General features: G+C 40.4%; 1 protein-coding gene and 1 long non-coding RNA gene across 3 annotated transcripts in view; one reads left to right on the top strand and one right to left on the bottom strand.

Annotated features, from left to right (window-relative positions):
• The window catches only part of GKAP1 (G kinase anchoring protein 1), a 75,051-nt gene extending 62,494 nt beyond the window's left edge, over nt 1–12,557 (bottom strand). Inside the window, exons 1-3 of one of the 2 annotated variants that reach the window (XM_032840449.1) lie at nt 12,362–12,557; nt 11,790–11,923; nt 941–1,193 (exon numbers count right to left, since the gene is read on the bottom strand). In XM_032840449.1, coding sequence (XP_032696340.1) covers nt 941–1,150 — 210 coding nt within the window. In that variant the 5' untranslated portion in view covers nt 1,151–1,193; nt 11,790–11,923; nt 12,362–12,557. The remainder of the gene's footprint in view (nt 1–940; nt 1,194–11,789; nt 11,924–12,361) is intronic. The other variant, XM_032840450.1, reaches the window with a different exon arrangement.
• A 13,604-nt stretch (nt 12,558–26,161) lies between these two features.
• The window catches only part of LOC116856877, a 30,552-nt gene continuing 29,084 nt past the window's right edge, over nt 26,162–27,629 (top strand). Inside the window, exon 1 of the long non-coding RNA XR_004380641.1 lies at nt 26,162–26,200. This is a non-coding gene — a long non-coding RNA (uncharacterized LOC116856877). The remainder of the gene's footprint in view (nt 26,201–27,629) is intronic.

Genomic DNA, 27,629 nt, shown 5'->3' with positions numbered 1-27,629 from the left:
GTACACCTGAAACTAATATGACATTGTATGATTTGTGGTAAGCATAGTATAATGGATAAACTTGTTGACTCACTATATTGTACACTTGAAATTAACATAGCATTGTGTCAACTACCCTCAAATAAAAGAAAAAAAATTTTAATGGGGATAATGATAATATAATTTAACTCACCGATTACCTTAAAGGATTGTTGTGAGGAATAAAAGACTCAATAAAGGCAGAGTGCTTAAAATTTGCCTTTCTTATAATTAACATTATAAATTTAAGATATGTATATATATATGACATATGTCACCTATACTTAAAAAAAAAGGCAAAATCATGGATTAAAAAAGATTCAAGTTTAATGGCTTACAAAGTTTTACAGTTTAAATAGTGAGATAAAGTACTTTGGTAGTCCTTAAAAATACAGGGCCTAGTCCACAAAGTAACATAATAAGCTAAAACTGGACCAGCCGAACCACTCCCAACAAAGTGTCATCATCATCACCATCACCATCATCATCTGAGATGCAGTAGTTAGGAACGGTGAGAGGTTATTATGGATTGGATTGTAATCCCCCAAAAGATTTGTCGTCGGCCTGAAAAAGACAGGGTTTCTGTGAACGTGACATTATTTGGAAAATGAGATCTCACAGATGTCATCAAGATACCTCATGAGGGGTTACACTGAATGAGAGTGGGTCTAATCCTATACAACAGTTGTCCCTATAAGAAGAGGTGAAGACAGAGATACACAAACAACGCCAAGTAAAAGCAAAGGCAAAGACTGAAGAGACACAGCCATGAGCCAAGGAATACCAGCGACTGACAGCCACAAGGAGTAGGAAGAGCCCAGGAAGACCACACGGTCTCACAGACAGCCTGGTCCTTGCAGACTCCTTGGTTTGGACTTCTGCTTACAGTGGGAAAGTAGACATAAACAGTTATAATTTTTACCTCATTTGCTTCACTCTGTTGCTGTTCCTTCTTTTTTCTTCTTTTTTCTCTCTTTTTCTCATTTGTAGTTGATTTGCTTGCTTGAGACTTTCCAGTATTCCGACCTTTGCCTTTTCCAGGCTCAGAATCAGAACCGCTGCCACTATCTACTTGCAACAGGGCAAAACGAGAAGCAGTAGTGGGAACAGAACTAAGTACTGCTGAGGCCATTGTAAAGATTTCTATTTTAAGATATTTCTATCAAGAATAATTCCTGTGGGGAGGGAAAAGAAGGGCCAGATGAGTAAACATAATCAGTAAAATATGTTCTAGATTCTAGACCAGTCTTACACACACACACACACACACACACACACACACTTCTCCTGACACTGGATTTAGTCATATTTGAATTTATACCCACAGTTCTACTGGCAATAACATTCTTTTTTTGGGTAAACAATATAAAATTGTATAATATAAAATAGAAAAAAGGAGACTGAGATTTCACAGACAACTATTGCAAGACTACCACGAACAAAACATATTCATTTTTCCATATATGGTTTTTAAAAACTCATGATTTTCTTCTTTTAAATATACTGCTATCATATATACATATTTACAGAGGACACCCTAAATCAATATGGAGTGGGAGGAATATTTTTCACTGCACACAGAGGCCCTTAGTCCAACTCCATGTTAATCTCCAACTTTCAAGAGGGGGGAAAAAGGAATAGAAAAGGAAGAACACTCTTATCATACACAAAATATTGCCTTTAGTTTGATTCTGGAAACTACTACTAAGTCACAGAACTGACAGCAGAACAGAGAACCTATATTTCCTCAACCAAAGGATACTTATCAAAATTACGTTCCACATTATCTTCTGCTTCATCAGTTTCAGTGTACCCTGAGAGACCTTTTAGACTCAGGGTATTAAAGGTCCTACGGTAATAGCTCACCCAAATCGTTAATTCAGTTTTACAGAGGAGGCAACTGGTGCTTGGACTGGATAAGTGACTTGCTTAAGGTCATTCTGCAAGTTAGAGGCAGAGTCATGACCTAAACCTAGTTTTGTTGAACTCTGCTCTCCAAGTTCAAAGTAAGAGGCCCTGTAACTACTAGAAGGCTCCGTGCTCTTTCCATTCAAAAAGAAACAGATTGTGAAACTCAGAAATTGGTTCATTTTATTTTGAAATGTATCAAGTACACAACCGAATAAAAAATGTTTGTAAATAAATGAACACTCCAAGATCCCAGCACTAAGATTAAGAAAATTTTAAACATTTTGGAGGGGGGGGGATGTTGGGAGGGCCTAGTGGTGGGTATTAAGGAGGGCACGTATTGCATGGAGAACTGGGTGTGGTGCATAAACGATGAATCTTGGAACACTGAAAAAGTAAAATAAAATTGAAAAAAAAAAGAGAAAATTTTAACCCACCCTGTGCCTCGCACCAACAGCATCCCAACTGCCCCTGGCCAGAGATAACTATTACCCTGATTTTTGTGTTAATCATTTGCTTTTCTTTATAGTTTTAACATATCTATCTCAAGCCACAGTACCCCTATCCAAACTAGCTACTGTCACTTCTAAAATGTCCTCTTGTTTACACAGATTACAGCATTCAATGTGATATGGGACTATGCAAAAGTACAAATACTAGAAATGAGAATCATTGGGGTCCATTCTGAAAGCTAACCACATACTACAGTTTGTATGTTTTTAGGAGGGAACAAAAAAGAAAACGAATCTTCCATTTTAACTAAAAAATCCAGAAAATTATTTGGAAATCTTTGAGTTTCCTGTTAAAATTAAAGAAAATAAGAGCTGGTATTTGAAGATACCACCTAGTAGTTATTAAAGTATTTTTATTATAAATGCCATGTTAAGACCTATTGCGCCTATGCTCAAATATATGCAAATCAAGATAAATACCATAACATATAGAAATGACTTCATACTGACAAACTATGACATATTTTTAGGCTTAAATCTTTGCTGCAAACATGAGAATTAAGACTTTTATAAGTTCCTACAGGGGAGAAGACATGACAAAATAAAAAAGTTCAAGACTCAAAAGCATTATGGAGGGGCGTCTGGGTGGCTCAGTGGGTTAAGTCTCTGCCTTCAGCTCAGGTCATGATCTCAGGGTCCTGGGATCGAGCCCCATATCAGGCTCTCTGCTCAGCAGGGAGCCTGCTTCTCCCTCTCTCTCCTCTCTGCCTACTTGTGATCTCTCTGTCAAATAAATAAATAAATAAATCTTAAAAAAGAAAACTCACTTTTTAAAAAAACGACATTATGGAAAGCATTAACTCTACTTCAACTTCAACATGCCAAGTGAAAAATCCTTTAAGTTTTAGATGCTTTGAGTCCTTTAAGTACAATGATCCTACACAGTTGCTCAACAACTATTAGTACATTTAATTTTAACTATTGGGACTACAACCTGCATGGGTTAGACATTCACAAATATTCACTGACCCTCCCTGAAGGAGAATTATGCACCACTCTCCTACTGAATGGAGACATGACCATGTGAGCTACTTTGGCCAGTGAAATATAAGCTTCAAAACCTTTAAAAGTCAGAACACGGTTCCTGCTTCTGTGATTGTTGAAATATAGGTTGAGATGGGAGTCTCCATTGGTGGGGTCTGATATGTCTGAAATTATAATGAATAAAGTCTCTTACTAACCTGAAATGGATACGCAGCTTAAGCAAGTCAGCAACTTCTCTGCTTTAAGCTGCAGAGATTTTCAGGTTGTTGTTACAGTATAACTAGCCTTATCATGACTGATATCTTACACAAATTCCTTTTCCATTCTAGGACTGATATCAAAACCATGAATGTCACATTTAGACTGCTCTGCTTGAGTTAAACGTTCGCATAAGTCAAACACATCTCCACGAAGCTCACGGAATTTTCTTTCTGTGGCAGAGGGCAGAGCTTCCTTACCAATGTATCCTCCAATAAAGTTTCCCTTAGACCTTTGGGCACCTAAGAAAACTCTGGAGCATTCAGAGATGCTGGGCAGGCCACCACCGGATGCAAGCAGCCTCATCAGGTGCCCTGAAGAGGGCAGTGCCTGCACATGCTGCGCTGTGGTTATCCATCAACTATGAAGAGGGAAGTACGTGAGCCCCTGGAAATCTGCTTCATCAGACCAGCACAGGATAGTGCCTGTCAGGGTAGGCAGGCCCAGGAAACTGTTGGGAAAGTTTGTGCTCTAGCTACTCCAAATGCAATACACGCAGTACAGGGGACAGCAGCTGCTGTCAGGAGTGGGAAAGTACAATGTCTCCTAGAAAGCAAGGTTCCAAGTAACAGCCCGAAAGCTCTCCATTCACAAGGCACAGATACTTCCTCTCACATGTCACTGGTACGCCTTTTTAATGGCATAAAGTGTAGCTGCAAGGTGACTGCTCAAACAATGCATATGCTTTCTGAAAATAAGAGCTCGGTCATTTTAAACACTTGAAGTTAGAAAGTCCAATTGAATCTGAACTCCTTTCATTTTATCACAAGAAATTCTTACTACAAAAAAATTTAAGAAATTCTTTACTACATTTTCTATGAGAAAAACTTTTGGATTCTTTAAAAATAATTTCAACTGTTATAAATGATTGAATAGTTATTAAAAATGGTTTATTTTTATTACCTACTCATCCAAACAAAATCTCAATGGGAACTCAGTCTGAAGAAAGTCTGGATCAGGAATTGTATGTTCTTATTTCAGGGACAAAACTGTTATTTATTTATTTATTGAAGATTTTATTTATTTATTTGACAGAGATCACAAGCAGGCAGGAAGGCAGACAGAGAGAGAGGAAGGGAAGCAGGCTCGCCGCTGAGCAGAAAGCCCAATGAGGGGCTCGATCCCAGGACCCTGGGATCATGACCCAAGCCGAAGGCAGAGGCTTTAACCCACTGAGCCACCCAGGCACCCACAAATCTGTTATTTAAAAACTTCTGTTCATGTAAGCAAGCAACAATTTTCTCATGAGAAACCCTGAAAAGATTCTAAAGTTTTATACAAATTCAGCATTTAATATCTTTCCTAATTCTTTATATTTTGTTTTACTTATCCTAATCATATACTATAAAGAAAAGGTAACACGTTTTTTCCAGCCTGCTCTACATAGACCTGAGGATCCCTTCCCAGTTTTGGGGGCAATGAGATGCTCTGGTCTTTCATGTTTGTAATGCAGAAATCAAACGGCAGAAAAGCACTAGCCTATGATGCCAACCTGGAACAAGAATCCCTAGTCAAACCTGGTCAACCTGCTGCTTGCTGAGAGCTCCCGAGCAATCCACCTGATCTCTCAGTTTCCTCATCTGTGAAATGGGGACAAGAATACATATTTCACTGTGATGTTGTAAAGATTAAATAAGCTATGTGATGTGCTTAGAACAGTTGCCAGAACAGCAGAAGCACTCAACTGTAGATGGCTGCTGGTGTTCTTAATACAATTACTAACCAAAGCATGACTTGAGGTCCTATGAGGCACAGGAGAACTGGCACAAGCTATTTAAAAATTTGGCTAAGCATGTCTGACTCGAGTGCAAAAAGTGGTTGGAGACTTAAATCAACATCTAGCCCTTCTCAAAGTTAAGACTTTAACCTATGAAATGAAGGGAAAAAGTGTTTAGGCCCTGAGAAGTAGGGGTCAAGCAGTCAACCACTGTAAAGAGAAGATTATACCTAACAAACTGCAGAGGGAAACACCAATCTACCTGAAACCCAAGAATCACAGAAGGGACTATGTTTTAAACAGTAGGCACACAGCAGACAGACAATAAACAATTCCTGAATGAATGAAAAGAAGTAATAAAAGAATGATAAACTGAAAAGAAAGCATTAGAACAAAGAGTATTAAATGAGAAACGGTAAAAAAACAAAAAACATTTTTCTGAGGAGGCAGCTACCTATGATACAACTCAGCAACCTGAGTGTCAAAATACTTTAACTCAAGAAATGGTAGACAGAAAGAAGGAAATGTTTACCTATAATGATCCCTTGTTAGGTCTGGGGCAGGGCTATATAACATTACAGAAGAGTGGCCGCCCCTTGCACTATACATAACAACTGAGGGGGTAAGGAAATGGGACAACTGGAAGAGCTTCATCATCTATGCCACATACTATACTTTAAAAGGCAGGGGGCGGGGGGGTGCCTGGGTGACTCAGTGGGTTAAGAGTACAACTCTTGGTTTTGGCTCAGGTAATGATCTCATGGGTCCTGGGCTGGCTCCATGCTCAGCATTGGGTCTGCTTGAAAGATTCTCTCCTTCTGCCCTCCCCCCATTCACATGCACACACGCATTCACATGCTCTCTCTCAAATAATAAAAGTCTTTTAAAAAAATGTAATAGCTAACACATCATCTACCTTAACAGCCAACAAAGAAATCGATGCAGCAAGTAAAAGGTACACTAACCAGTACTTCAGAAGTGCGGGGGGGGGGGGGGGATGTAAATTTTAACTGAAAGAAGGAAATAAAAATATTTAATAATCCCAAATTTATAAATATTATATTGCTTTCATACATACCAAAAAGAAGGAAATGCACAGGACTGCACATTATGCTTATTTCCTTTTCAGTAGTTTTCACTCTTTCCCCAAATATTCTATAATGACCATATTTCTTCTATAAGAAAAAAAATCATTTTGGAAAGGGCAAATGGCTATCTATACCTAAATTCAAAAAGATAAACATAATGTACTCAATGCAATCTGTCCTTGATGCTCTGGTCCTTCCTGTTAATGATGCACAAAAGACAGAGAACAATTATCAAAGACTGCTTGGTGCATGCCTTTAAGAGAACATCACCTTCATTAACAAATTGTTCAGAATTTGCAAAAAGATGGTTATCTTATACAATCCAGGGATTTATTTGAAACTTTTTTGGTAAACATTGGAGAGAAAAGGGGATAAAAAGGCAGACCATGAAAACACCAGGCCTTTTTATTTTTAAAGACTCTATTTCAGGGAATGGCTAGGGTTAATATACCTTCAGAATACTATTCCTTCAGTCTTGTGTCCTAAACTTCTGCATCTCCACCTACTGTCATAGCCAAGAGATATCAGGATGAGTAGGTTTAAATAGGCACTTCTCATTCTCCCTACCATTTTCCTTTTCTTTCTGTCTCATGTGGTATTTAAAATACAAATACTCAAATGTTCAGATGTTTATATACCCTTAAGTAATATAAACATAATTAAGATATACAAAAACTACATAGCAGACATCTTGTAAGCTACCAACATTGGTCAGTCTATGAATGCGGTGGCTAATGCTATAAATTAAATAGACATTTACATATTACTAAGATTCTATACAAATCAGGTTTTTAGTCCAGAAATATAATGATTACTCTTTAAGTTTCCCCTCTTCCCTTTGAGTATCCTTTTAAACATAAGTTAAAGGCAAAGAACAAAGCTGGAGATATCATGCTTCTAATTTCAAGCTATATTACAAAGCCATAGTAATTGAAACTGTATGGTACTGGCATAAAAATAGATACATAAACCAATAGAACAGAATAGGGCCCAGAAAACCGATCCCAAACAAGGTTATTTAATTTACAACAGAGGAAGAAAAAATACACAATGAGAAAAGGACACTCTCTTCAATAAATGGTGCTGGGAAAACCAGACAGCCATATGCAAAACAATGAAAGTGCACCACATTATATCATACACAAAAATTAACTCAAAATGGATTAAACACCTAAATGTGAGACCAGAAACCATAGAACTCCTATGGGAAAACAGGCTGGGACAACTGGGTGGCTCAATCATTTAAGTGACTGCCTTTGGCTCAGGTCATGCTCCCAGGATCCTGGGATAGAGCCTGCCACTCCTCTGCTTGTGTGCTTTCTCCCTCTTTCTCTCTGACAAATAAGTAAAATCTTAAAAAAAAAAAAAAAAGAAAGAAAAAGAAAAGGAAACATAGGCAGTAAGCTACTTGACATCATTCTTGCTGATATTTTTGGATCTGAGGCAAAGGCAATGGCAACAAAAGCAAAAATAAACAAGACTACATCAAATTAAAATGCTTTTGTACAGCAAAGAAAACCATCATCAAGACAAAAAGACACCCTACTGGATAGAAGAAGGTATTTGTAAATCACTTATCTGATAAGGAGCTACTATCCAAAATATATAAAGAACTCACACAACTCAGTGACCAAGAAAATTCAATTAGAAATGGGCATAGGATCTGAATGACACTTATCCAAAGAAGACATACAGATGGCCAAAAGGCATATGAAAAAATGCTCAACATCACTAATCATCAGGGAAAGTAGAGTCAAAACCATAATGAGATGTCATCGCACACCTGTCAGAATGCCCATTATCAAATAAGACAAGAAATAAAAAGTGTTGGAGAGGCTGTGGAGAAAAGGGAACCCTTTCATACTGTTGGCAGGCCACTATGAAAAAAACAGTATGGAGAGTCCTCAAAAAATTAAAAACAGAACTACTATATGATCCAGCAATTCCACTAGTATTTACCCAAAGAAAACAAAAACACTAATTTGAAAAGATATAAGCACCCCTATCTTCACTGCAGCATTGTTTATAATAGCCAAAATAAGGAAACAATCTAAGTATCCAGTGATGTCTGAATAGATAAAAGAAAATGTGGTATATATACATAATAGACTACTACTCAGCCATGTAAGGAAATCTTGCCATTTGTGACAAAAAGGAATGGACCTTGAGGGCATAATGCAAAATGAAATAATTCACAAAGAGAAAGATTCCACCATATATGTGAAATCTAAAAAGCAAAACAAAAGAACAAATAAAACTCACAGATACAGAGAACAGACTGGTGGTTATCAGAAGGGAAAGGGGTTGGGAGATAGGTGAAAAGGGTAAAGGGGGTCAATTGTATTGTAACAGATAGTAGATAACTAGACTTATTATGATGATCACTTTGTAGTATATGTAAATATAAAATTATTGTGCTGTACACCTGAAACTAATGCTATATACCAATTTTATTTCATAACAAAATAAAAATAACTTACAAGTACTTGGAGGAGGACAGAAGAAAATTCCCAAAGATAATTTTAAAACAACTGTTTTAGGGGCACAGGGTGGCTCAGTTGGTTAAGCGTCCAACTCCTGGTTTCAGCTCAGGTCATGATCTCAGGGTTGTGGAATGAAGCCTCATGTCAGGCTCCACATTCAGTGGGGCGTCTCCTTGAGATTCTCTCTCCCCCTTTCCCTCAACCCCCACTTGCGTTTTCTCTCTCCCTCTCTCACTCTTTCTAAAAAAAAAAAGTTTTAAATGTAAAGACAATTGTTTCAGGTCAAAATGCACAAGAATTAAAAAGAAATTATAGAAATATGCAGGCAGCTCATAACATTGAAGTACGATATTCTATAATTTCTTAATGACTACCATTAGTAAAAACTATTAATTTCTCTATAATCTAAATCTCTAAAATCTCTGAGATCACAGTAATATCAAATTATAGTGAAGTCTCCATTTTAATATATACTCGATACTCGAAAAATCCAATTATTTGACTTATCAAATATTACAGCACATGTTAGGGATTCCTACAGTAACCGTCCTTCCTTAGATGTTGTACTATAGCAAAATAAACTACTTAAAATTTCCTGAACACGCATTTAGTTTTACTTGTTCATATCTTTTTTTCTGTTGCCTCTGGCTAAAATGTCCTCCTTCTTTTCAACATAAAACTTCTATTCACTCTTCAAAATCCTGCTCAGGGGCTAGCATCTCTATGAAGCTTTCTCTGACCTGCCCCTCAACTCAATCATTCCCTTCTCTGTAATATGTCCGTACTTTTATATTTATTATTAAGTGGATTCCGTTAAAATTATGTTTGTTCTTGTGCCTAGCCACCTACAATCATGAATTCAACATTCTGAAAGTCAATCCCTAACAAAACCACAGGACTAAGCACCCAAAAGATAAAATTTACTGAATTTTAAAAATATATTTGTATTCCTCAGTACACAGCTATCTATGCATTGAAATACGTGCTTTAATATGGAATGTACAGCAAAAGAAAATGCAAAGTACACTACAGATAATGCTCAATTCCCATAATGTAAATGTGAATTAACTGATTATTAGCAGTTCACATTTGTTTCATTAGAAGTGCCATGCTACTAAGTGATCACCGCAGCTAATTTTGTTTAGGAAACATATTTGCTTAAGAAACATAACTGGTTTTAGGGGCGCCTGGGAGGCTCAGTGGGTTAAAGCCTCTGCCTTCGGCTCAGGTCATGATCCCAGGGTCCTGGGATCGAGCCCCACGTCGGGCTCTCTGCTCAGCAGGGAGCCTGCTTCCTCCTCTCTCTCTGCCTGCCTCTCTGCCTACTTGTGATCTCTGTCAAATAAATAAAAATAAAACCTTTAAGAAAAAAAAAAGAAACATAACTGGTTTTAAAGTGTTGATTTAAAAAAAATTAGGATACATCAGGTAAACTCTAAAAACAAATGGCCTAAATGCTGAAGGGCAGGATTTCTAAATGGCTGGTATTCTTGGACTCTCCCACCAAGATTCTGAGGACCACTGCCACTGGGACCTCATCCCGCCAGACTATGACCTCTCTAGGGTCAAGAAAAATGGTAACAGTAGCCATACCTCAGTCTAGAGCAACCAGATATATTCCTTTAGTAAAATGATAGTCATCTTCCATTAACCATCAACCAGTTTGGCCTAATCAAACAATAAATTAATATGATGTAGATATAATTAGTGTGGCCTCCTAGAAATGTAACTTAGATTTAAAAAGACAGATTGAGCATAAAATGAAATGGCACGGAGTATCAGTTATTTAGTACCTGGTGAAACTTTAACAAATATATTATTTCGTGTTACGTGTTCCTCAAATAACACAACTAAACAATATCTTTCACTTTGGCTTTTTATAAAGTTCAACCAACAACTGCCAAGTGCAGACCAAAACCACGCTCCCAACACACTTCCTGCAAACAAAACTCATAAGTTTAATGGATATGTCCTAAATTACATTTTTTTTTCTTCACAATTAAGTACTGCTGCCCTAATCCTATCTGCACTTAATTTCTGGGGGCTGAAAAATCAAAAAGTACAAGCAGGTATTGAGTGAGGAGCTAAAGGATTCTCCCACAGATAAAACACGTGTATTTTCATTTGCCCCAACGGTCAATTCCAGGTTTTTGCTCTGAGTCCACAGGGTGAAGCTACTAGATTGGTATTTTACAGATAAGTCTGTTGTAACCCTTTATGACAATTAAGAATATCTCCCGTTAAAAAAAAAAAAAAAAGAATATCTCCCGTTAATGAGGATTTGACTAACACCAAGTATAGTTACAAACCTGTTGAGAAACAAAACCTAAACTTCCACAGACTGAGCATTTTTAATTTTTCAACTTCCCATGAAGTTTCTCTAATATTCTCATGGCTCCAGGTCAAATTTATTAAGCTGATGATTCAGGTTACAATCACAAGCAGTTACTACATAAAGAAACAGGTAATACTGAACGATGTAGAAAAAATTTCATGGGCTTTTCAGTTTAAAAAAAAAAAAAGTGAGCTTTCATTAGTGCCTCTGGTGAAAGCCGTAGCACCCACTCGACCGTAAAATCTAAGGTAAGAATGAAAAATCTAAAAGAAGCTGGAGAGAAAAGACAATTTAATAAGCCATTTTTGTCATTACTGTTCCGTATCTACTAAGCCCCCTACATGCTAGAGATCTGACAAAAATTCTCAAAGACTGCTGTTCCCAAGAATAACGGCAAGTAACAACATTCAAAACCCCTCTCATTTACTTTTCAACAGCTAGCGGGGAGGAGGAGGAGCACTTTATTCAAAAAGTAATCCACCATACCTCATTCATGAATGAAAGCCAAATTTCACCCATAGGCTGTCAACCGATGCTCCAAAACTTACTCGCACAAAGTATACTGAGAAAGAAATAGGGCTGGGCGAGCCCTAACTCGGGCAGAGAAGCGGCTTCCAAACCTGAAAGGGAGAAAACAGCGAGTCAGGTCGTGTCTCCAGAAATTTCCGAGCGCCCAGCTCCGGACGATACCCGCGGCGGGGAGGGGGCGACGGCACCTGTCACCCGCCACACCGTAGCCCCCCCCCCCCCCCCCCGGCCCGGGCCCCCCGGGGGCCCGGGAGGCTCAGCCACGGCCCGGGCGCCGGGCCTGGGGAGGCGCGGGTCCCTCTCCTCCGCCCCGAGCTCTGCGCTCAGCGGCGGGGCCGCGGCCCTTCCCGAGGAGCGGCCCTCCCGCGCCCTCTGCCCAGCGGCTCCGGCCAGCGGGGCCCGTCGCCTCAGGCCGAGTCCCCAACCGCCGAGCCCGAGGCGCACGGAGCGGCGCGGCCGAGGCGCAGCCACCGCCTCAGGGGCGCCGGAGCGGGCCCCCAGCGAAGCCGGCCCGCCCTCCGCGTACTCACCGGGCCTCCCCGGCCGCCGGCTCGGCCCTCCTCTCCCTCCTCCCCCCGCCGCCGCCGCTCCCGCGGCTCCCAGGGCGGCCGCACTGGGCGTTGGGACTAGGCTGGGTCAAGGGGCGGGGGCGGGCTCGCGCCGGGCAGGGGTCGCGCGGCGGCCCCGCGAGCGGGCGCCGGGCACTAACGGGCCCCGCGAGCGGGCGCCGGGCTGGGAGGGCTGGAAGGGCTGGGCGGCCCGCGGCGGGGAGCGCGGCTGCAGGCTGCGGTGAGGGGCGGGGAGAGCGCGGCTGCGAGGCGAGGGCGGGAGGGAAGTCCCGGCGGAGGGGGCGGCGTGAGAGCCGCGGGGCGGAGCAGGGGCGGGGCCAGGCGCGCCCGCCGCCGCGCGCGGAGGTTTGTTTATTTTCTCGGTTGGTTGCGGCGCTGGCGCGTGGGTAGAGGTTTGCCGGTGACGTGAGCGCCCCGAGTTGGGGGAGAGGACCAGAACCACCTGCTGGAGAAGGGGAGCTACGGGGGCCGGGCAGGGTCCAAACGACTCGCGTAGGCGGCGGCGCTGCCGTCCTTCGGGTTACCGGGAAGAGAAGGGCTTTCCCTGGGCGTGTGGAAGGAGGGAGGCCTCCCGGGAGAATAGGGCTCCCGGCCATCCCCCCTCAGTTCGGCGGTCTCACCTGCGTTGCCGAGAGCAGTCTGAGGACTGTGGAGTGAAAGAGGGCCGTGGGATCTGGTGGCCTGGGTTCGACCTCCAGTTAGTGAAGTAGGGATAGTCCTGAAAGTCAAGACTGCATCAGCTCTTCGTAAGATAATCAGCGTTGCTCAGTTCTCCGTAGAGTTGCACAGCACTTCAGGGTTATCTCCCTAGGTGCTCCGTCAGGGAGTAGGATTCTCATTTCACGAGCCAAGTAACTCACCCAAAGCCTCACCGCTAATAAATGTCAGAACCAGAACCCAGCTGTACTCACTTCACATTCTGTACTGCTTACCACTGATCACAGCATCTCCCTAAATCACTTTGATTTAACTAATAGACAGAAGCTCCAATAGGTAATGTCGGCAGGGGTACGGACGGTAAAGATGTTAAACCTTGTCTTCGGAGAGTAAGGAATAAAGATAAAACCGTTCTAATAAAAGACAAACCATGCTCGGTGCCGTATGAAAAACACAAAGAGTACTGAAGATCAAAAAACTGCTCATATCTGTCTGGGGGATCTGGAAAGAAAGGCGGCACGGAGGAGGAGCCATTTGAAATTGACCCTAAAGGAGATGGGGACGTTTTTATAGCAGGAAGGGGTAGCATGAGAACATTTATGAAGATCAATCTATGAAAGTCATGGTCAGGAAAAAGTAAATGGTTAAATTCCAGGGCATGTCGAGAAGTAGCAGAGACAAAAGGGAATGGGGCCCTATGCCAAGAGGGAGAATTTGTATTTAACACGGTACTTTGAGTTTTCCTGGTTTAAAAGTTTTGGCCCTCTCTGTGAATGGATACGGAAATCAGAGGTGAGAAAAACTCCAGACAGACCTGCAATAGGCCAGATGAGAGGTATTGATGAGTCTAAGCTAAAGGTAGGGCAGGAAGATGATGTGGAAGAGAAATCTACAAAATTTGGCAATCGATTAATTGGTTTTACAAGAAGAAGGGATAACATGAGAATATATATGAAGGTGGAAGCAAAGAACTGAAGATAGTGGAGGTTCTGAGTGTGTAGGTAATTACAGAAGAGACAGAAGTAGGAACTGCTTTTTGGGAGATCAGTTTAGATTTGGACACTAAGAATTTGAAAGGTCGTTGAGACAGCCAGCTAGAGGTGAATACTACGAAGTTGGAAATAAAAACTTTGAAATATAGGAAAGAGGGTTGAGCTGGAAAATAGATTAGCAAGTTAACAGCCTAGAGGTGATATCACTGTGAGAGAAAAGAAGAAAACAAAGGTCAGAACCTTGGAGAACATCTTCTTTAGAACTTTGCTACTCAGAAGTGTGGCCAACGGCCCAGCAGCCTTGCCAGGGGGTTAGAATGGTAGAATTTCAACCTCCTCAACCCTGAAACATGCTAAATCAGCACCCTCAATTTAACAAGAACTCTAAGTGATTTGTATCACATCATAGTTTGAGAAACTCTGACCTAGATAAGAGAAGCCAACAAATAAGAAGGAATCTAATCTAGATGAGAGAAACCAGGAAAGAAAGAGGGAAGAGGAAGTAAGAGGAGAACCAGGGTAATGCAAAATCACCAAAGCAAGGTAAATTGGAATTTCACAAAAGCAGGGGCAGGAAAGAGTGTTTATCGTCACTATCTAATATCACAAAGGTTAAGGAGCGCAAAGAAAAAAAGTGTGTTTGAATTTTGCAATGGGTGGTATGATCATACGACCATGTTGTTCTAATTGAAAGCTTGGCAACTACTCCTTTGTGATGGGGACAGCCTAGAAATACAATCCCCCCTACTCCCCCACCCCCATGTATATGGGACATATGGAAGTAGGCTTGTGGATTTGATAGAAATTCTTTTCTAGTTGCTTCTATTTTCTCAGTGAACTAAGAAGCAAGATCATTTTGGCAGACTGCTAGTTGTCCATCACAGTCTCTTCTTCCCTTCCTCTTGGGCACACAGACTATTTTTCTCAGCTTTTCTTCCAGTTAGTATGGTCAAGTATTAAGTTATTGCTAGTGGAATGTGAGCACAAATGATGTCTGCCACGGCCAGGCCAGTGTGTCTCCATGCACTTTTCCTTCCTGCCAGGTGGATTATCGAGATAACTACAAGCCCCTGGTGTTGAGAGAGCCACAAAAAAGAAGGTGTCCTAATGGAGAGTTGCCCGCTGATCTGGAACCCCCACTGTCAATTATTATGTGAGCAAGATCTAAATTTCTCTATTAGGTTGGAGATTTAACTTTTTGGGGTCTGCTTTAGCCTTACTCTATCTAATGTAATCAGTGACTGATGGGGGGCTTGGGAGAGGGAGGAGGGAGGAGAGGTGAAAAAACATTCTGACTGTGGGAGAGAGACTGACTCGGGAAGCATAGTAGGGTTTTCAGGCACTAGGAAGGGCCTGCCTGAGGGAGCGGTCATGAACTTACAGTCAGACCAGTCAGTATGGTTGTGCATTTTCCGCTAGCCATATTCCGTTGTTTATGTGCAAACACTGAGTAGGTGGTTTGGGATTAACCAGGACTGAGTATAATGGGGAGCAAGGGGCAAAGTGGCTGAGGGTAGAAACAAAGGAGGCACCATAATTTCAGAGGAGGTAAGAGGTAAGGCTGTGAGAGGGGTGGGGAACAGTGCAAAGATGGTAGGGCAAATAGATTGGTGATTCTGATCAGGTTGAAGAAGAGTTGGAGTTTTGTTACTATAAAGAGTTACCTGGAAAGATAAGAGGTGGGTTGGAGAGTAGGAGGCTTGAAAGCAAAATGAAAAGTGGGACTATAGTTGGTAGTAATGTCAAAGTGTAGGGAATGATCACGAGAGTGGGGTGTTGAGAGAGCTGCGGGTATAAGATCATTTGAAGAGGGCTGGTCAGGGAATTGAGAGTGTTTGAAAGATATGATAGATATGTATCCATCTCACAGAATTACCAAAGGACTGTTAGTAATGTTGGAGTAGCAAGTAGCCCTGGAGACCGTGGTAATGGGCCTGGTACTAAAGTCTTCAAAGACTGAGGGTTTGAATTCTCTGAATTAGTGTTTCAAGGCCATCAGTGCCTCTCTGTGTTAAACTCTTACTGAGATCATGTTTCATTTAAACAGGCGCTTTTAAGTTTTGTGTTACTAATGTGGAATTTGTAATTGCTTCTCTTTGACCTCTCCGATTACAGATGGTAACTGCTTTCTTTAAGAGGAAATGCCCATCTGTCTGTATAATAAAACAAACACATGCCAGGCTTCCCAGTTTAAATGACTGTGCTTTAAAATTTGTCATAAACTACTCTGTTCTACCTCCAACATGTATCCTCAAAGAGATCCATCCAATGTGGTGCTCGCTATGCTATGTCAAATAATGGGCTGTAATGTTCAAAATCTGTGTGAAAAACAGGTATAACTTAAGTCAACAATAAATAGGGATTGACTAGAGACCTGACAAATTGAAAATGAAGAGATTGCTTATAATTTAGAAAATTATCTACCACGTTGTATACATAGGGACTCTGGAGTCAGATTGCTGGGGGTTGAACATAACACCCATCTAAGGGGTTATTGTGAGGATGAGATATGTAATATATACAATAAAGATAAGCATTTAAAAGACTGCTTAGCACATATAAGCCCATGATAAAAGTTATAGCTATTCCATTACTGTACTATAATTCTTATAGAATTGCCTATAACAATATTTTAGCCTTTTCTACTTAGAAGATATGTTCATTACATCTATCCATGTTAAGACCTATTAGTAAGGAGACTTCTGGTTAAATGTGGTGCATCAAACACATTCTCCACTTACTCCAAATACCCCATTAAAATGACAGTGAAGCAGGGGTGCCTGGCTGGCTCAGTCAGTACAACGTGCAACTCTGGATCTCAGGGCTGTAAGTTGGAGCCCCACATTGGATATAGAGATTACTTAAAAATAAAATCTTTAAAGAATAAAAAAAAGTAAAGTGAGGGGCACTTGGGTGGTTCAGTTGGTTGAGCATCTGACTCAATTTTGTCTCAGATCTTGAGCTTATGGTTATGAGTTCGAGCCCCATGTTGAGCTTCATGGCCAGCACGCCCAGCGTGGAGCCCATTTAAGAAAACAATAATAATTGGGGCACCTGGGTGGCTCAGTTGTTAGGCATCTGCCTTTGGCTTGGGTCATGATCCTGGGGTCCTGGGATCAAGCCCCACGTCAGGCTCCCTGCTCAGAGGGAAGTCTGATTCTCCCTCTCCCACACCTCCTGCTTGTAGTCCCTCTCTTGCTGTCTCTCTCCATGTCAAATAAATAAATAACATTTTTAAAATAATAGTAAAATAAAATGAAATGATAGTGAAGCAATAAAAAAGGTATAAAACCATAACGTGAAGCAAAGAGGAAAATATCCCTGCTGAAGAAGGATGTCAGCAAACCTTAGGAACATGGAAAGCAGATGAATGAGTGACAAGTGACTTACCAAAACCCAGAAAGTTAATACCTATGCCTTTGGGAGGGGTAGAGCCAGCCAGAGTGGATCCATTCACAACACAGACTCTATATGGGAAGGCTCTGAAACTAGAGTTGCCATAACTCTGAAAGCAGAGGTGAAATGGGACTGGAAACTGGAATTCATTATGAAAGTTGTATAAAGAATAGTGGGATACTTCCTTCCCCTGAATCCCTATCCCTTCCATGCTGCCTTACCTCAGTAGAAGATGGGATGTTTACTTTCAGAAGAGGTTGAGTCAGAGCTCCCCTGGACACCAGGCAGGGCTGAGGATAGGGGTGACTCATTCCACAGAAAAGCAGAATTAAATGCAGTTTTGCATATTGAATCACAAGACATATCCTGCCTGATTTATTCCCAAAGTCAGGTTCTAGCTATTTGAAGAAACCTCACAGGAAAGAGCCTCAAATATACCAAGAAAAGAAAGAAAGAGAGAGGAGAGAGAGGGAGGTGGGAGGAAGGAGGAAGGAAGAGGGAAAAAAGAATAGAGGAAATAGAGCTAATGCAGGGAACAGAAAAGGATGTCAAAATGAAAAAAAAAAATCTCAAAAGTTCTAACTCGGGGCACCTGGGTGACTCAGTGGGTTAAGCCTCTGCCTTCGGCTCAGGTCATGATCTCAGGGTCTTGGGATTGAGCCCTGCATCAGGCTCTCTGCTCAGCAGGGAGCCTATTTCCCCCTTTTTCTGCCTGCCTCTTTGTGTACTTGTGAGCTCTCTGTCAAATAAATAAATAAAATCTTTAGAAAAAATGTTCTAACTCAGAAATTCTAACTCACATATGCTTAGGTGGCTACTGAAGGGAGGTACCTTACCAAGGTCAGGGTATAAACCAAGACACAGAAACACGGAGGACCTGATAAAACAAGAGCTCTGACAAAAGGAGAAAACAGAGAATTCCTAAGATGAAGGTGAAGAGAAGATCCAGGTTGACACCTGTGTGGCAGCCTGGAGAGCAACCAGTCCATTTCAACACGGGAGGATGGAGGGCTCCAGAGGGGATGTCACCAAAAAGCACAAAAACAAAAACATGGAACTGATTACCTAATGTGTTCAAGCCTTATGAACAAAATCTCAAAGTTCAGATGGAATATACAGAGATGAAATGGTGACAAGTATGGAGAACAGTAAGCAACCCCTGGAACAGGGGAATATAATATCCAGGGCAAACCAAAGATTTGTGGTGGACTGTGTAGTGGTTTAAGAATATTTGATGTTGGGGTGCCTGGGTGGCTCAGTGGGTTAAGCCTCTGCCTTCGGCTCAGGTCATGATCCCTGGGTCCTGGGATCAAGCCCTACATCGGGCTTTCTGCTCGGCGGGGACCCTGCTTCCCTCTCTCTGTCTCTGCCTCTCTGCCTACTTGTGATCTCTGTCTGTCAAATAAGTAAATAAAATCTTTAAAAAAAAAAAAAAGAATATTCGACGTTACCTCCCTGGAGGAGAATTATACTTCCCTGCCCCACCATGAATTGCAGCGGCCACTAAAGTAGGGGCACGAGTGAATATGTCACTGCCAGCCTGAAGCTTCAGGAGCCATATCTCTGCCCCTGCCAGCACTGTTCAGAGTCTGCCTCTGGCCATCTAAGTCCTGAGTGAAGACACATGGCCCCGAACTCCACCTGACCTGCCATTGGCTGAGCAGCATCAGTGAGAAGCCAACCTTTATTGTTGTAGGCCACTGAGGGTTTGGTGGTAGTTTGTTAATGCAGCATAATTAATCACTCCTGACACCACACGGAGCAATGTGGAAACATATAATAGGCATTACAGTATATACGATAAACACCCAACAATATGATAGAAACGTATTAGGCAATTAGTAAATGGCACAAGGTGTCTAAAACTGAAAAACTAAGATGTGGCCATAGAAATAAGATCTTTAGAAATGTGGAATAAAGTAGCAAAACAACTTTTTTGGGGGGGAAGCAGGCATCAGAGTGATGACAGTTGGAGCAGGGACTTCTGTTTATCATTATGAGCTTTGTAGTCATTTGACTTTTAAACCGTATGCATTGTCACCTGGGGAAAAAATTAAAAATACATTTATTTTTTAAAACTGGATGGTAAGTGAAAGGAGAGGAAGGTTGTATTATTGTCTTTGACTCAGCCAGTTTAATAAACTGACCATTAATCACCCCAACAGTAATAATAGGATTGTAATTGAAGCCTAATTCTTGATTACTACTTACCCAACTTTTGTAGCAACATGGACGGGACTGGAAGAGATCATGCTGAGTGAAATAAGTCAAGCAGAGACAGTCAATTATCAAATGGTTTCACTTATTTGTGGAGCATAACAAATAGCATGGAGGACATGGGGAGTTAGGAGAAGGGAGTTGGGGGAAATTGGAAGGGGAGGTGAACAATGAGAGAATATGGACTCTGAAAAACAATCTGAAGGGTTTGAAGAGGTGGGGGGGGTGGGAGGTTGGGGGAACCAGGTGGTGGGGTATTAGAGAGGGCATGGATTGCATGGAGCACTGGGTGTGGTACAAAAACAATGAATACTGTTATGCTGAAAATAAATTTTAAAAAATGATTAAAAAAATAAAAAATAAAAATAACTTTTTTTCCATGAATACTGAATAAATTGAAGCACCAAAAGCTAAACTTTTTCATTCTACTGTCACACTGTCCTCTGCAAATAGAAATGTTCATGCTGCTTTCCTAGTATTTTGACTCAGCTACCTCCTTCCCTTGCCCTTACAGTGTTGTTATTTACAGTATACTATTTATATGAAGTCTAATGTCACTAACTTGAATTTGAAAAATGACCTACATGTATATGGAATTATCTTGTGAAAAACTATTTTATACTTTAAAAAAATGATTATTTTTTAAAAGATTTTATTTATTTATTTGACACAGAGAGAGAGACATCCAGAGAGGGAACACAAGCAGGGGGAGTGAGAAGAGGAGAAGCAGGCCTCCCACCGAGCAGGATCCCAGGACCCCAGGATCAGGACCCAAGCTGGAGCAGATGCTTAATGACTGAGCCACCCAGGTGCCCCTAAAAAATGATTATTTTAAAAAATATCCTCTTACACTAGACCAAAAAATTTTTTTCCTCAGATGGCTTGCAGTGATTAAAATTGATGTTATGGGGCTTCGTTTGTATGGTATTTTGTACACCATTTGTCTATGTCTAAAGGATCTGGAGCAGCAAAAGTAGACTAGTCCAACTGCCATATAATTTGGACAGAATAAATGTAGCAGGCTTTCCATAGCCTTTGGACACTTTAGTGTAGCCCCTTTCTGATATGAGCTCTCTTCCTTCTTTTTTTTTTTTTTTTAAGATTTTATTTATTTATTTATTTATTTGACAGAGAGAGATAGCAAGAGAGAGAAGCACAAGCAGGAGAAGCAGGCTTTCTGCCGAGCAAGGAGCCCGATATAGAGTGGATCCCAGAACCTTGGAATCATGCATGACCGGAGCTGGAGGCAGACACTTAAGGACTGAGCCGCCCAGGTGCCCCATAAGCTCTCTTCCTATCCTCATTCCTAGCCATCCCCTATACCCAGCACTAATTCAGTCATCCAACAGATACTTATTTGGGGTCCCCAGTGTACTGCTATGCAGTTCCCAGAGTATATGATGTTGTCTCTCACTTCTTTTTTTTTTAAGATTGATTGATTGATTGATTGATTTGACAGACAGAGATCACAAGTAGGCAGAGAGGCAGGCAGAGAGAGGGGGGTGGGAAGCAGGCTCCCCGCTGAGCAGAGAGCCCGATGTGGGATTCAATCCCAGGACCCTGGGATCATGACCCGAGCTGAAGGCAGAGGCCTAACCCACTGAGCCACCCAGGTGCCCCTATCTCCCATTTCTTAACCTTTGCAAAGGAGTTTCCTGATCTAAAATGCTATTCCCCCCATTCCTATACCTTCTAAAAGCCAATCTGTCCATTAAGACACAAGGGGCACCTTCCTGGGGAAGCCTTCCCTTAATCCTGAAAGTTAAAAGTCCTTCCCCCCTACTCCCATAGCACCCTCTGTAGTTTAGTAAAACTAGAGCCATTATATTCTTCTTTATATCTTGAGCCCCATTAAAGCAAGACCCTGGCTGGTTTTACTCACTGGTATGTCACTGCTGTGCCAGGCTCACTGTATATATTAGAATGAGCAAAAAGTTATTGTCTGTCTTTCCTCAACAAACCATATGCTCCTTGATGGATGGGTCTGTGATTTTTTCACCTTTGTTTCCTTTAGCCTTTAGCACTTGGCATAAGACCTAGCACCCAGAAATTTGTTAAAAATTTGTTAAATAAATTAGCTCTCTCTGCATTATCGTTAATCTTTAAAATATATGCATTGAGGAGGACGGCTCAATTTGTTAAGTGTCTGCCTCCAGCTCAGGTCATGAACTCAGGATCCTGGGATTGAGCTCCTCAGCCAGCTCCCTGCTCATCAGGGGTCCTGTTTCTCCCTCTCTCTGCCCCTACCCATGTTTGTGTGCACTCTCTCTCTCTCAAATAAATAAAATACTTAAAAATATATGTATGCATTGAGGAATATATAGAAAGTAGACGTATCCTCATGATCAGAGTGACCATGTGCTGAGGATTATGCCTTTTATATTTTACTTAAATAGGAAAAGTACATGTGAAAGACCCAAGACTGAGACCACAAATGCCAAATGACCCAGCTGTGCTCTATGATCTTACCACCTGTAATCTAGATAAGAAATAATTCTTAAAGGGATAATCTTAAAATAACCAGCCAAAAGTGTATCAATAACAGCAACAACGAGTTGGAATTTCTGCTCATTTAGTCAGTTTGTATGGGTCAACATTGCCTGCATTTCTTGATGTGAGGTATGGCGTATTTCTAACCCAATTTACTGTTAATCAAAGCCAAATTATTATCAATATACAAAAATCAGTTTTATTTCTACCCACTGGCAATGAACAATCCAAAAATGAAATTAAGAAAATAAGTCCGACATAAATAATGAATCTTGGAACACTGAAAAAATTAAATTAAATTTTAAAAAAGAAAATAAGTCCACATATGACAGCATCAAAAGGAATAAAATATTAAGGATCAAATTTAACCAAAGAAACATAGGACTTATGCACTGAAAACTATGAAACATAGTTGAAAGAAATTAAATAAGACCTAAAGAAATGGAAAGTCAGCCCATGTTCATGGATTGGAAGACATAATATTGTTAAGACGGTGAGTTCACAACTTAGTTTTTACAGCTTTACGGTATGCCTGACTCAGGAACATTTCCATCTAAAAAAGCCTCCTTGATTCCCTACTCCTTTAATCTGCTTTATTTTCCCCATAGTGCTTACCATTGAAATGTAGTTCCTTAGGTGACAGAGCTTTTATTTATTTATTTTTTTAGACTTTATATACTCATTTGAGACCGAGATAGAGAGCACAAGCAGAGGGAGAGGGAGAAGCAGACTCCCTGCTGAGCTGAGAGCCTGACGACTTGGGGCTTGGAGAAGGACCTGGAGATCATGACCTGAGCCAAAGGCAGATGCTTAATCGACTGAGCCGCCCAGATATCCCGGTGACAGGGCATTTAGTTCTCAGCTCCATCCTCAGTAATAAAAGGTTAATAGACAACATTAAGCAGGAAGAACGCTTTATTTATAAAATAAATATCTATAGAAATTTTCAATCCATTGTGTATAGATGCCCTTTTTGTTGTGTTCTCAGAATACAAGTAATTTAAGTTGCCAGCTCACGCTTTGGAAGAAGCATATATTCTTCCCCGCATAAGAGCTAAGTTCCAGCACACTGGCCCGGACTATAAAGGGTGTTTTGGTATGCTGTGGCCTTGCCAAGTAAACTCACACAAGCTGGTCCTTATGTCTAGTTTCCCTTATCTTTACTGGGAGATAGTAAACTTTGTAAAAAAAAAAAAAGAAAAGAAAAAAAAAAACAAAAAACCTTACTGAGAAACCTCAGTAACCTCGAAGGTAACTCTTCCGGGAAGAGTATCCATTAGTATTCTTCCTTTCTGATTTATTTGTCACAATCCACTAGAATACTTCTGATTGTAGGTTCCATTGCTCTTGAAGTCTTGGCCTGTTCTTTGATTATTTGGCTGGGCAGGTCATGGGTGCTCTGATCTAAACAGAGACAAAATACTCTGTAACATTGACAGATGCTTGCAAAGTGAGGGGAATGAGCTTCCGTCAAAACACTTATAAAGGAAAGACCACCATGGTAATGTCAGATTTCATTCTAATACGCTTCTTGTATATAGTTGCTAAGAGTATCAAACGCCGAAGAATGAAAGACTTTGCTGTTACTTTGATCACATATTTATACATGTCCCCCAAATTAACTTATTATTTTACAGTTTCCTTGAGAGAGAAAAATTAAGTTTAAAACATCTTTGTGACTAGCAAATGGAAACCATTCCGCTCAGCCTTAAGAAGTTATTTTCTACCAGAATTCATCAATAACTCACAAATGTAATTGTTACTAAAGAAATAAGGAACAAATAGGCAAAAACTGGTGGTTAAAAACCCAGTAAAACATACTCTTTAATTCACAACTCAAATAGTCATGAAGCACTTCTTATGCCTATAAAACACTCAGCCAAGTCTTTATTTTCTTAAATTTCACATGAAACTTCTCCAGAGAGTACTGTTATTCCCACTGTTGCTGACAAATATAACTAAAACTCAGAATTTGTTTAAAAATGTTTTAGGATATATGTATAAAATAAGCAACCACATTTGTGCTAAAATATTATCCCATTTTGACAGCCAACTCTATGGAAAATCTACTTAAAATTCCATCATAAACATATGATGCATTCATTTGGTAAAGTAACAGACTATTTGCCTTATAGAAAAACTAGCAATTTCCCTCCCAATTAATTTATTAAATAATTACTTTCAGTTGCATTTGAAAGATAAGATTTTTATTTAAAATGTAAGGAAGTGGGGGCACCCGGGTGGCTGAGTTGATTAAGCATCCAACTCTTTTTTTTTTTTTAAGATTTATTTGAGAGAATGAGAAAGAGAGAGAGAGCGCATAAGCAAGTACAAGCAGGGGGAGGGGCAAAGGGAGAAGCAGACTCCCCACTGAGCAAGAAGCCCAGGACCCTGGGATCATGACCTGAGCCAAAGGCAGACCCTTAACAGACTGAGCCACTCAGGCATCCCAGCATCCAACTCTGGATCTCAGTTCAGGTCTTGATCTCAGGCTTGTGAATTTAAGCCCTGCCATGCCCAGCGTAGAACCAATTTTAAAAGAAAATTGGAGGGGAGCGCCTGGGTGGCTCAGTCAGTTAAGCATCTGACTCTTGATCTCAGCTCAGGTCATGATCTCAGGGTGTAAGATGGAGACCCATGTGGGGCTCCAGGTTGTACATGGAGCATGCTCAAGATTCTCTCTCTTCTGGGGCTCCTGCGTGGCTCAGTGGGTTAAGCCTCTGCCTTTGGCCTGGGTCATAATCCCAGGGTCCTGAGATCAAGCCCCACATCAGGTGCTCTGCTCCGTGGGGAGACTTCTTCCTCTTCTCTCTCTGCCTGCCTCTCTGCCTACTTGTGAGCTCTGTCAAATAAATAAATAAAATCTTAAAAAAAAAAAAAAAAGATTCTCTCTCTTCCTCTGTCTCTCCCCGTTCCCCTAAATTAAAAAAAAAATCATATAAAATGCAAGGGAATGATTCATAAATTGCTTTTTTTTTTTTTAAAGGAAAGGCTGGTGTTTCAGAAAAATAGCATTATTTAATGTACTCGCATTAAGATTATAACCTGGGTCATTCTGGTCATGTTGTGATCATGTTTTACAACTGGTGACACCTGGTGCCAGCTGGGAAAATTTCCAGTGAAACAGATCGGCTTAGTTCCATTCCAGGCTTCACCTGGAACAATTCAGATGCTGCCCACACCCTAGGTGATGGGCATTTCAAAAGGAGATTGGCCTCTTGTTACACAAATATGTTGCCCTGTTCCTGTTCTTCCCATCTAGGAAAAAAAAAGAAATCATGCTAGAAAGTGAAAACAAAATGTTGACCATTTTAATACTTACACATTATTACATGAATCAGCCAAATTCAGATTAACTCCTCACTCCTTTTTATGGTGGACAGTGAAATGGCACTGCAGGCCACACACAAAAATGAATAACATCAGTTCAGTCTCTCAGGCAGGCTAGTCGCTGCTGGTTTGTAATCATGAATGGAAGTCTTTCATCCAGGGGTTTTTCAGTAGAAAAATTGGGGGGGGGTATTTTAGCAGAGAGAAAAATTAAGCAAAATGGTAATGTATTATATAAAGATAAATCCTGGCAATTTTGCCTATGGTGTTTGTTTGGGCGGACTATTCATGGCTCTTCAATGGCAAAATCGCTTAAGTTTTATTTTCTTTGGTTTATGTCTTGGTTGTTGGAATCTATCCAAAACTACTGTTTCTTGTAAATCTCTATTGAATAGCTCCTCAATTTCCATTCTATCTAGGGTGGCTTCTTTTCATAGAATTGTGAATTTAGCAATCCTAGAAAAAGGACCGGTATAAAAACTGGGATGTGTATTTTCAAATGGCAAATTCAGGAGTAACTAGGAGTGTTCTTCCAGGTTTAGAGATAGCCAAAGATTGAAGTTAAGTTTTAGTGTTGTTGCCAGAGAAATAAAATATATTCCCTCAAAGTATTTTTGAAAATTCTTGGCTGGTTTATAGAATGCTTTAAAATAACCCTTTTTATCTCCTGTTCTTATCAGAGCTATTTGAATCCTGGAACTTTGTGGGGAATGAGAGGGTAAGTAAGCCATAATTGTCATGTAATTTCTTGTTGGTAATTGGGGAGGAGTGGGTAGGGTCCAAGAAGTCATTCTTTTAAAAGACCTGTCAGATCAATTAAATTCTAACAGCATTTACCAATTCGGACTTGAAAAATTATACCTCTTTTTGTATATACTGTAGTAAACTTGAAAACACAATACAGTATATAGTTGTTTTTAAAATATATTTCTTTGGTGTTACTTTAATTACACAAGTATTAACTAAAAAATGGAATTTTAAATTTCCAGCAACCGTAAGTATGAATTTTTAAAAAATAGTTTTCTACTCTTCTGTGTGAATGATCTGTTCCTTGGTCATCTAAGGATCTTGCTCATTGTAAGTCTATGAGATTGTTGTATTTTTCTTTTGAAGTAATGTAGAGATAATTCAGTAGAAGTGTGTGTAATAATTTACCTGTAGAACCTAAGACTTAAGTCAATACATTTAGGTTCAATCATATTGTTTCATTTCACATATTGGCTATCCTCTTGATTCACTGTGGAAATTCCTAGGGAAAAAATATTTAAAGAGACAAAGAAGTATGAAAAATATCAAAAGTCAAGTTTTTCTGAGCTTTCTTTTCATAATTTTTCTCATTCTAATTACCTCCATGTTGGGGTATTGTTGGAATCGTTATAAAAATTAAACACCATTCTCGTATTTGGTCCTGTGTATGCCCCACAATTTAAGAGCAAGGAATGGAAGCAGTCACTCCTGCTGTAGGAGGTAAAGTGGTGCATTGTTGTGGAAGACTTAAAACACCAAAACTTATCAAAAGTCAGTTTGCTTTTTATTGTCAGCATCAAGGTAAACAATGACAGTAACAAAATATTCCTTCCCCTTGGGAAGATGTTCCTACTACTCTGCAAACACTTTTGCCATACAAGCTCAGAAATATCACAAAACCAATGCACTTGAGATGGTTATTGTGGAAGGATCTCCTTTCCACCTTCATTTCCAACTGTCGAAAATATAAACGTAGACGAATGTGTTAGTACCAATGAAGGCAACCTGAGGCCTGTTATAAATTTAGATGTAAAATATACATAATTAATACTCTTTAATATTCCAGTGAAGTTGAGAGAAGAACAGTGAACAAGTGGATACTGAACTTTCAGATACTGAAAGATACTCCAGTGTTTTAAACAGTCACAGATATGTCCCTAAGGAAATAACTGGGACCCAAACATGCCATTCTTGCATTTGGTGCATGAGAATTTATGGTAACTATAGACTCAAACTCCCACTCAGCATCTGACTCCCTTAGACTTAGTGTAAGACCTTTATCAACCTCTTCCATATAAGACATCTATTCTTAAATGAGCACTTACCATGCTGTTGACCTAAGAAAAACCCATTAGGAGAAGAAAACAAACATTAAAGCCCCAAATCACCTTCATTGATAC

The sequence above is a fragment of the Lontra canadensis genome, unplaced genomic scaffold, assembly GCF_010015895.1.
Source record: "Lontra canadensis isolate GAN:19392208 unplaced genomic scaffold, GSC_riverotter_1.0 scaffold113, whole genome shotgun sequence".
Taxonomy (NCBI): domain Eukaryota; kingdom Metazoa; phylum Chordata; class Mammalia; order Carnivora; family Mustelidae; genus Lontra; species Lontra canadensis.
Note: the sequence above shows the minus strand (reverse complement) of the source record. Positions and strands in the feature narration are given on the sequence as shown.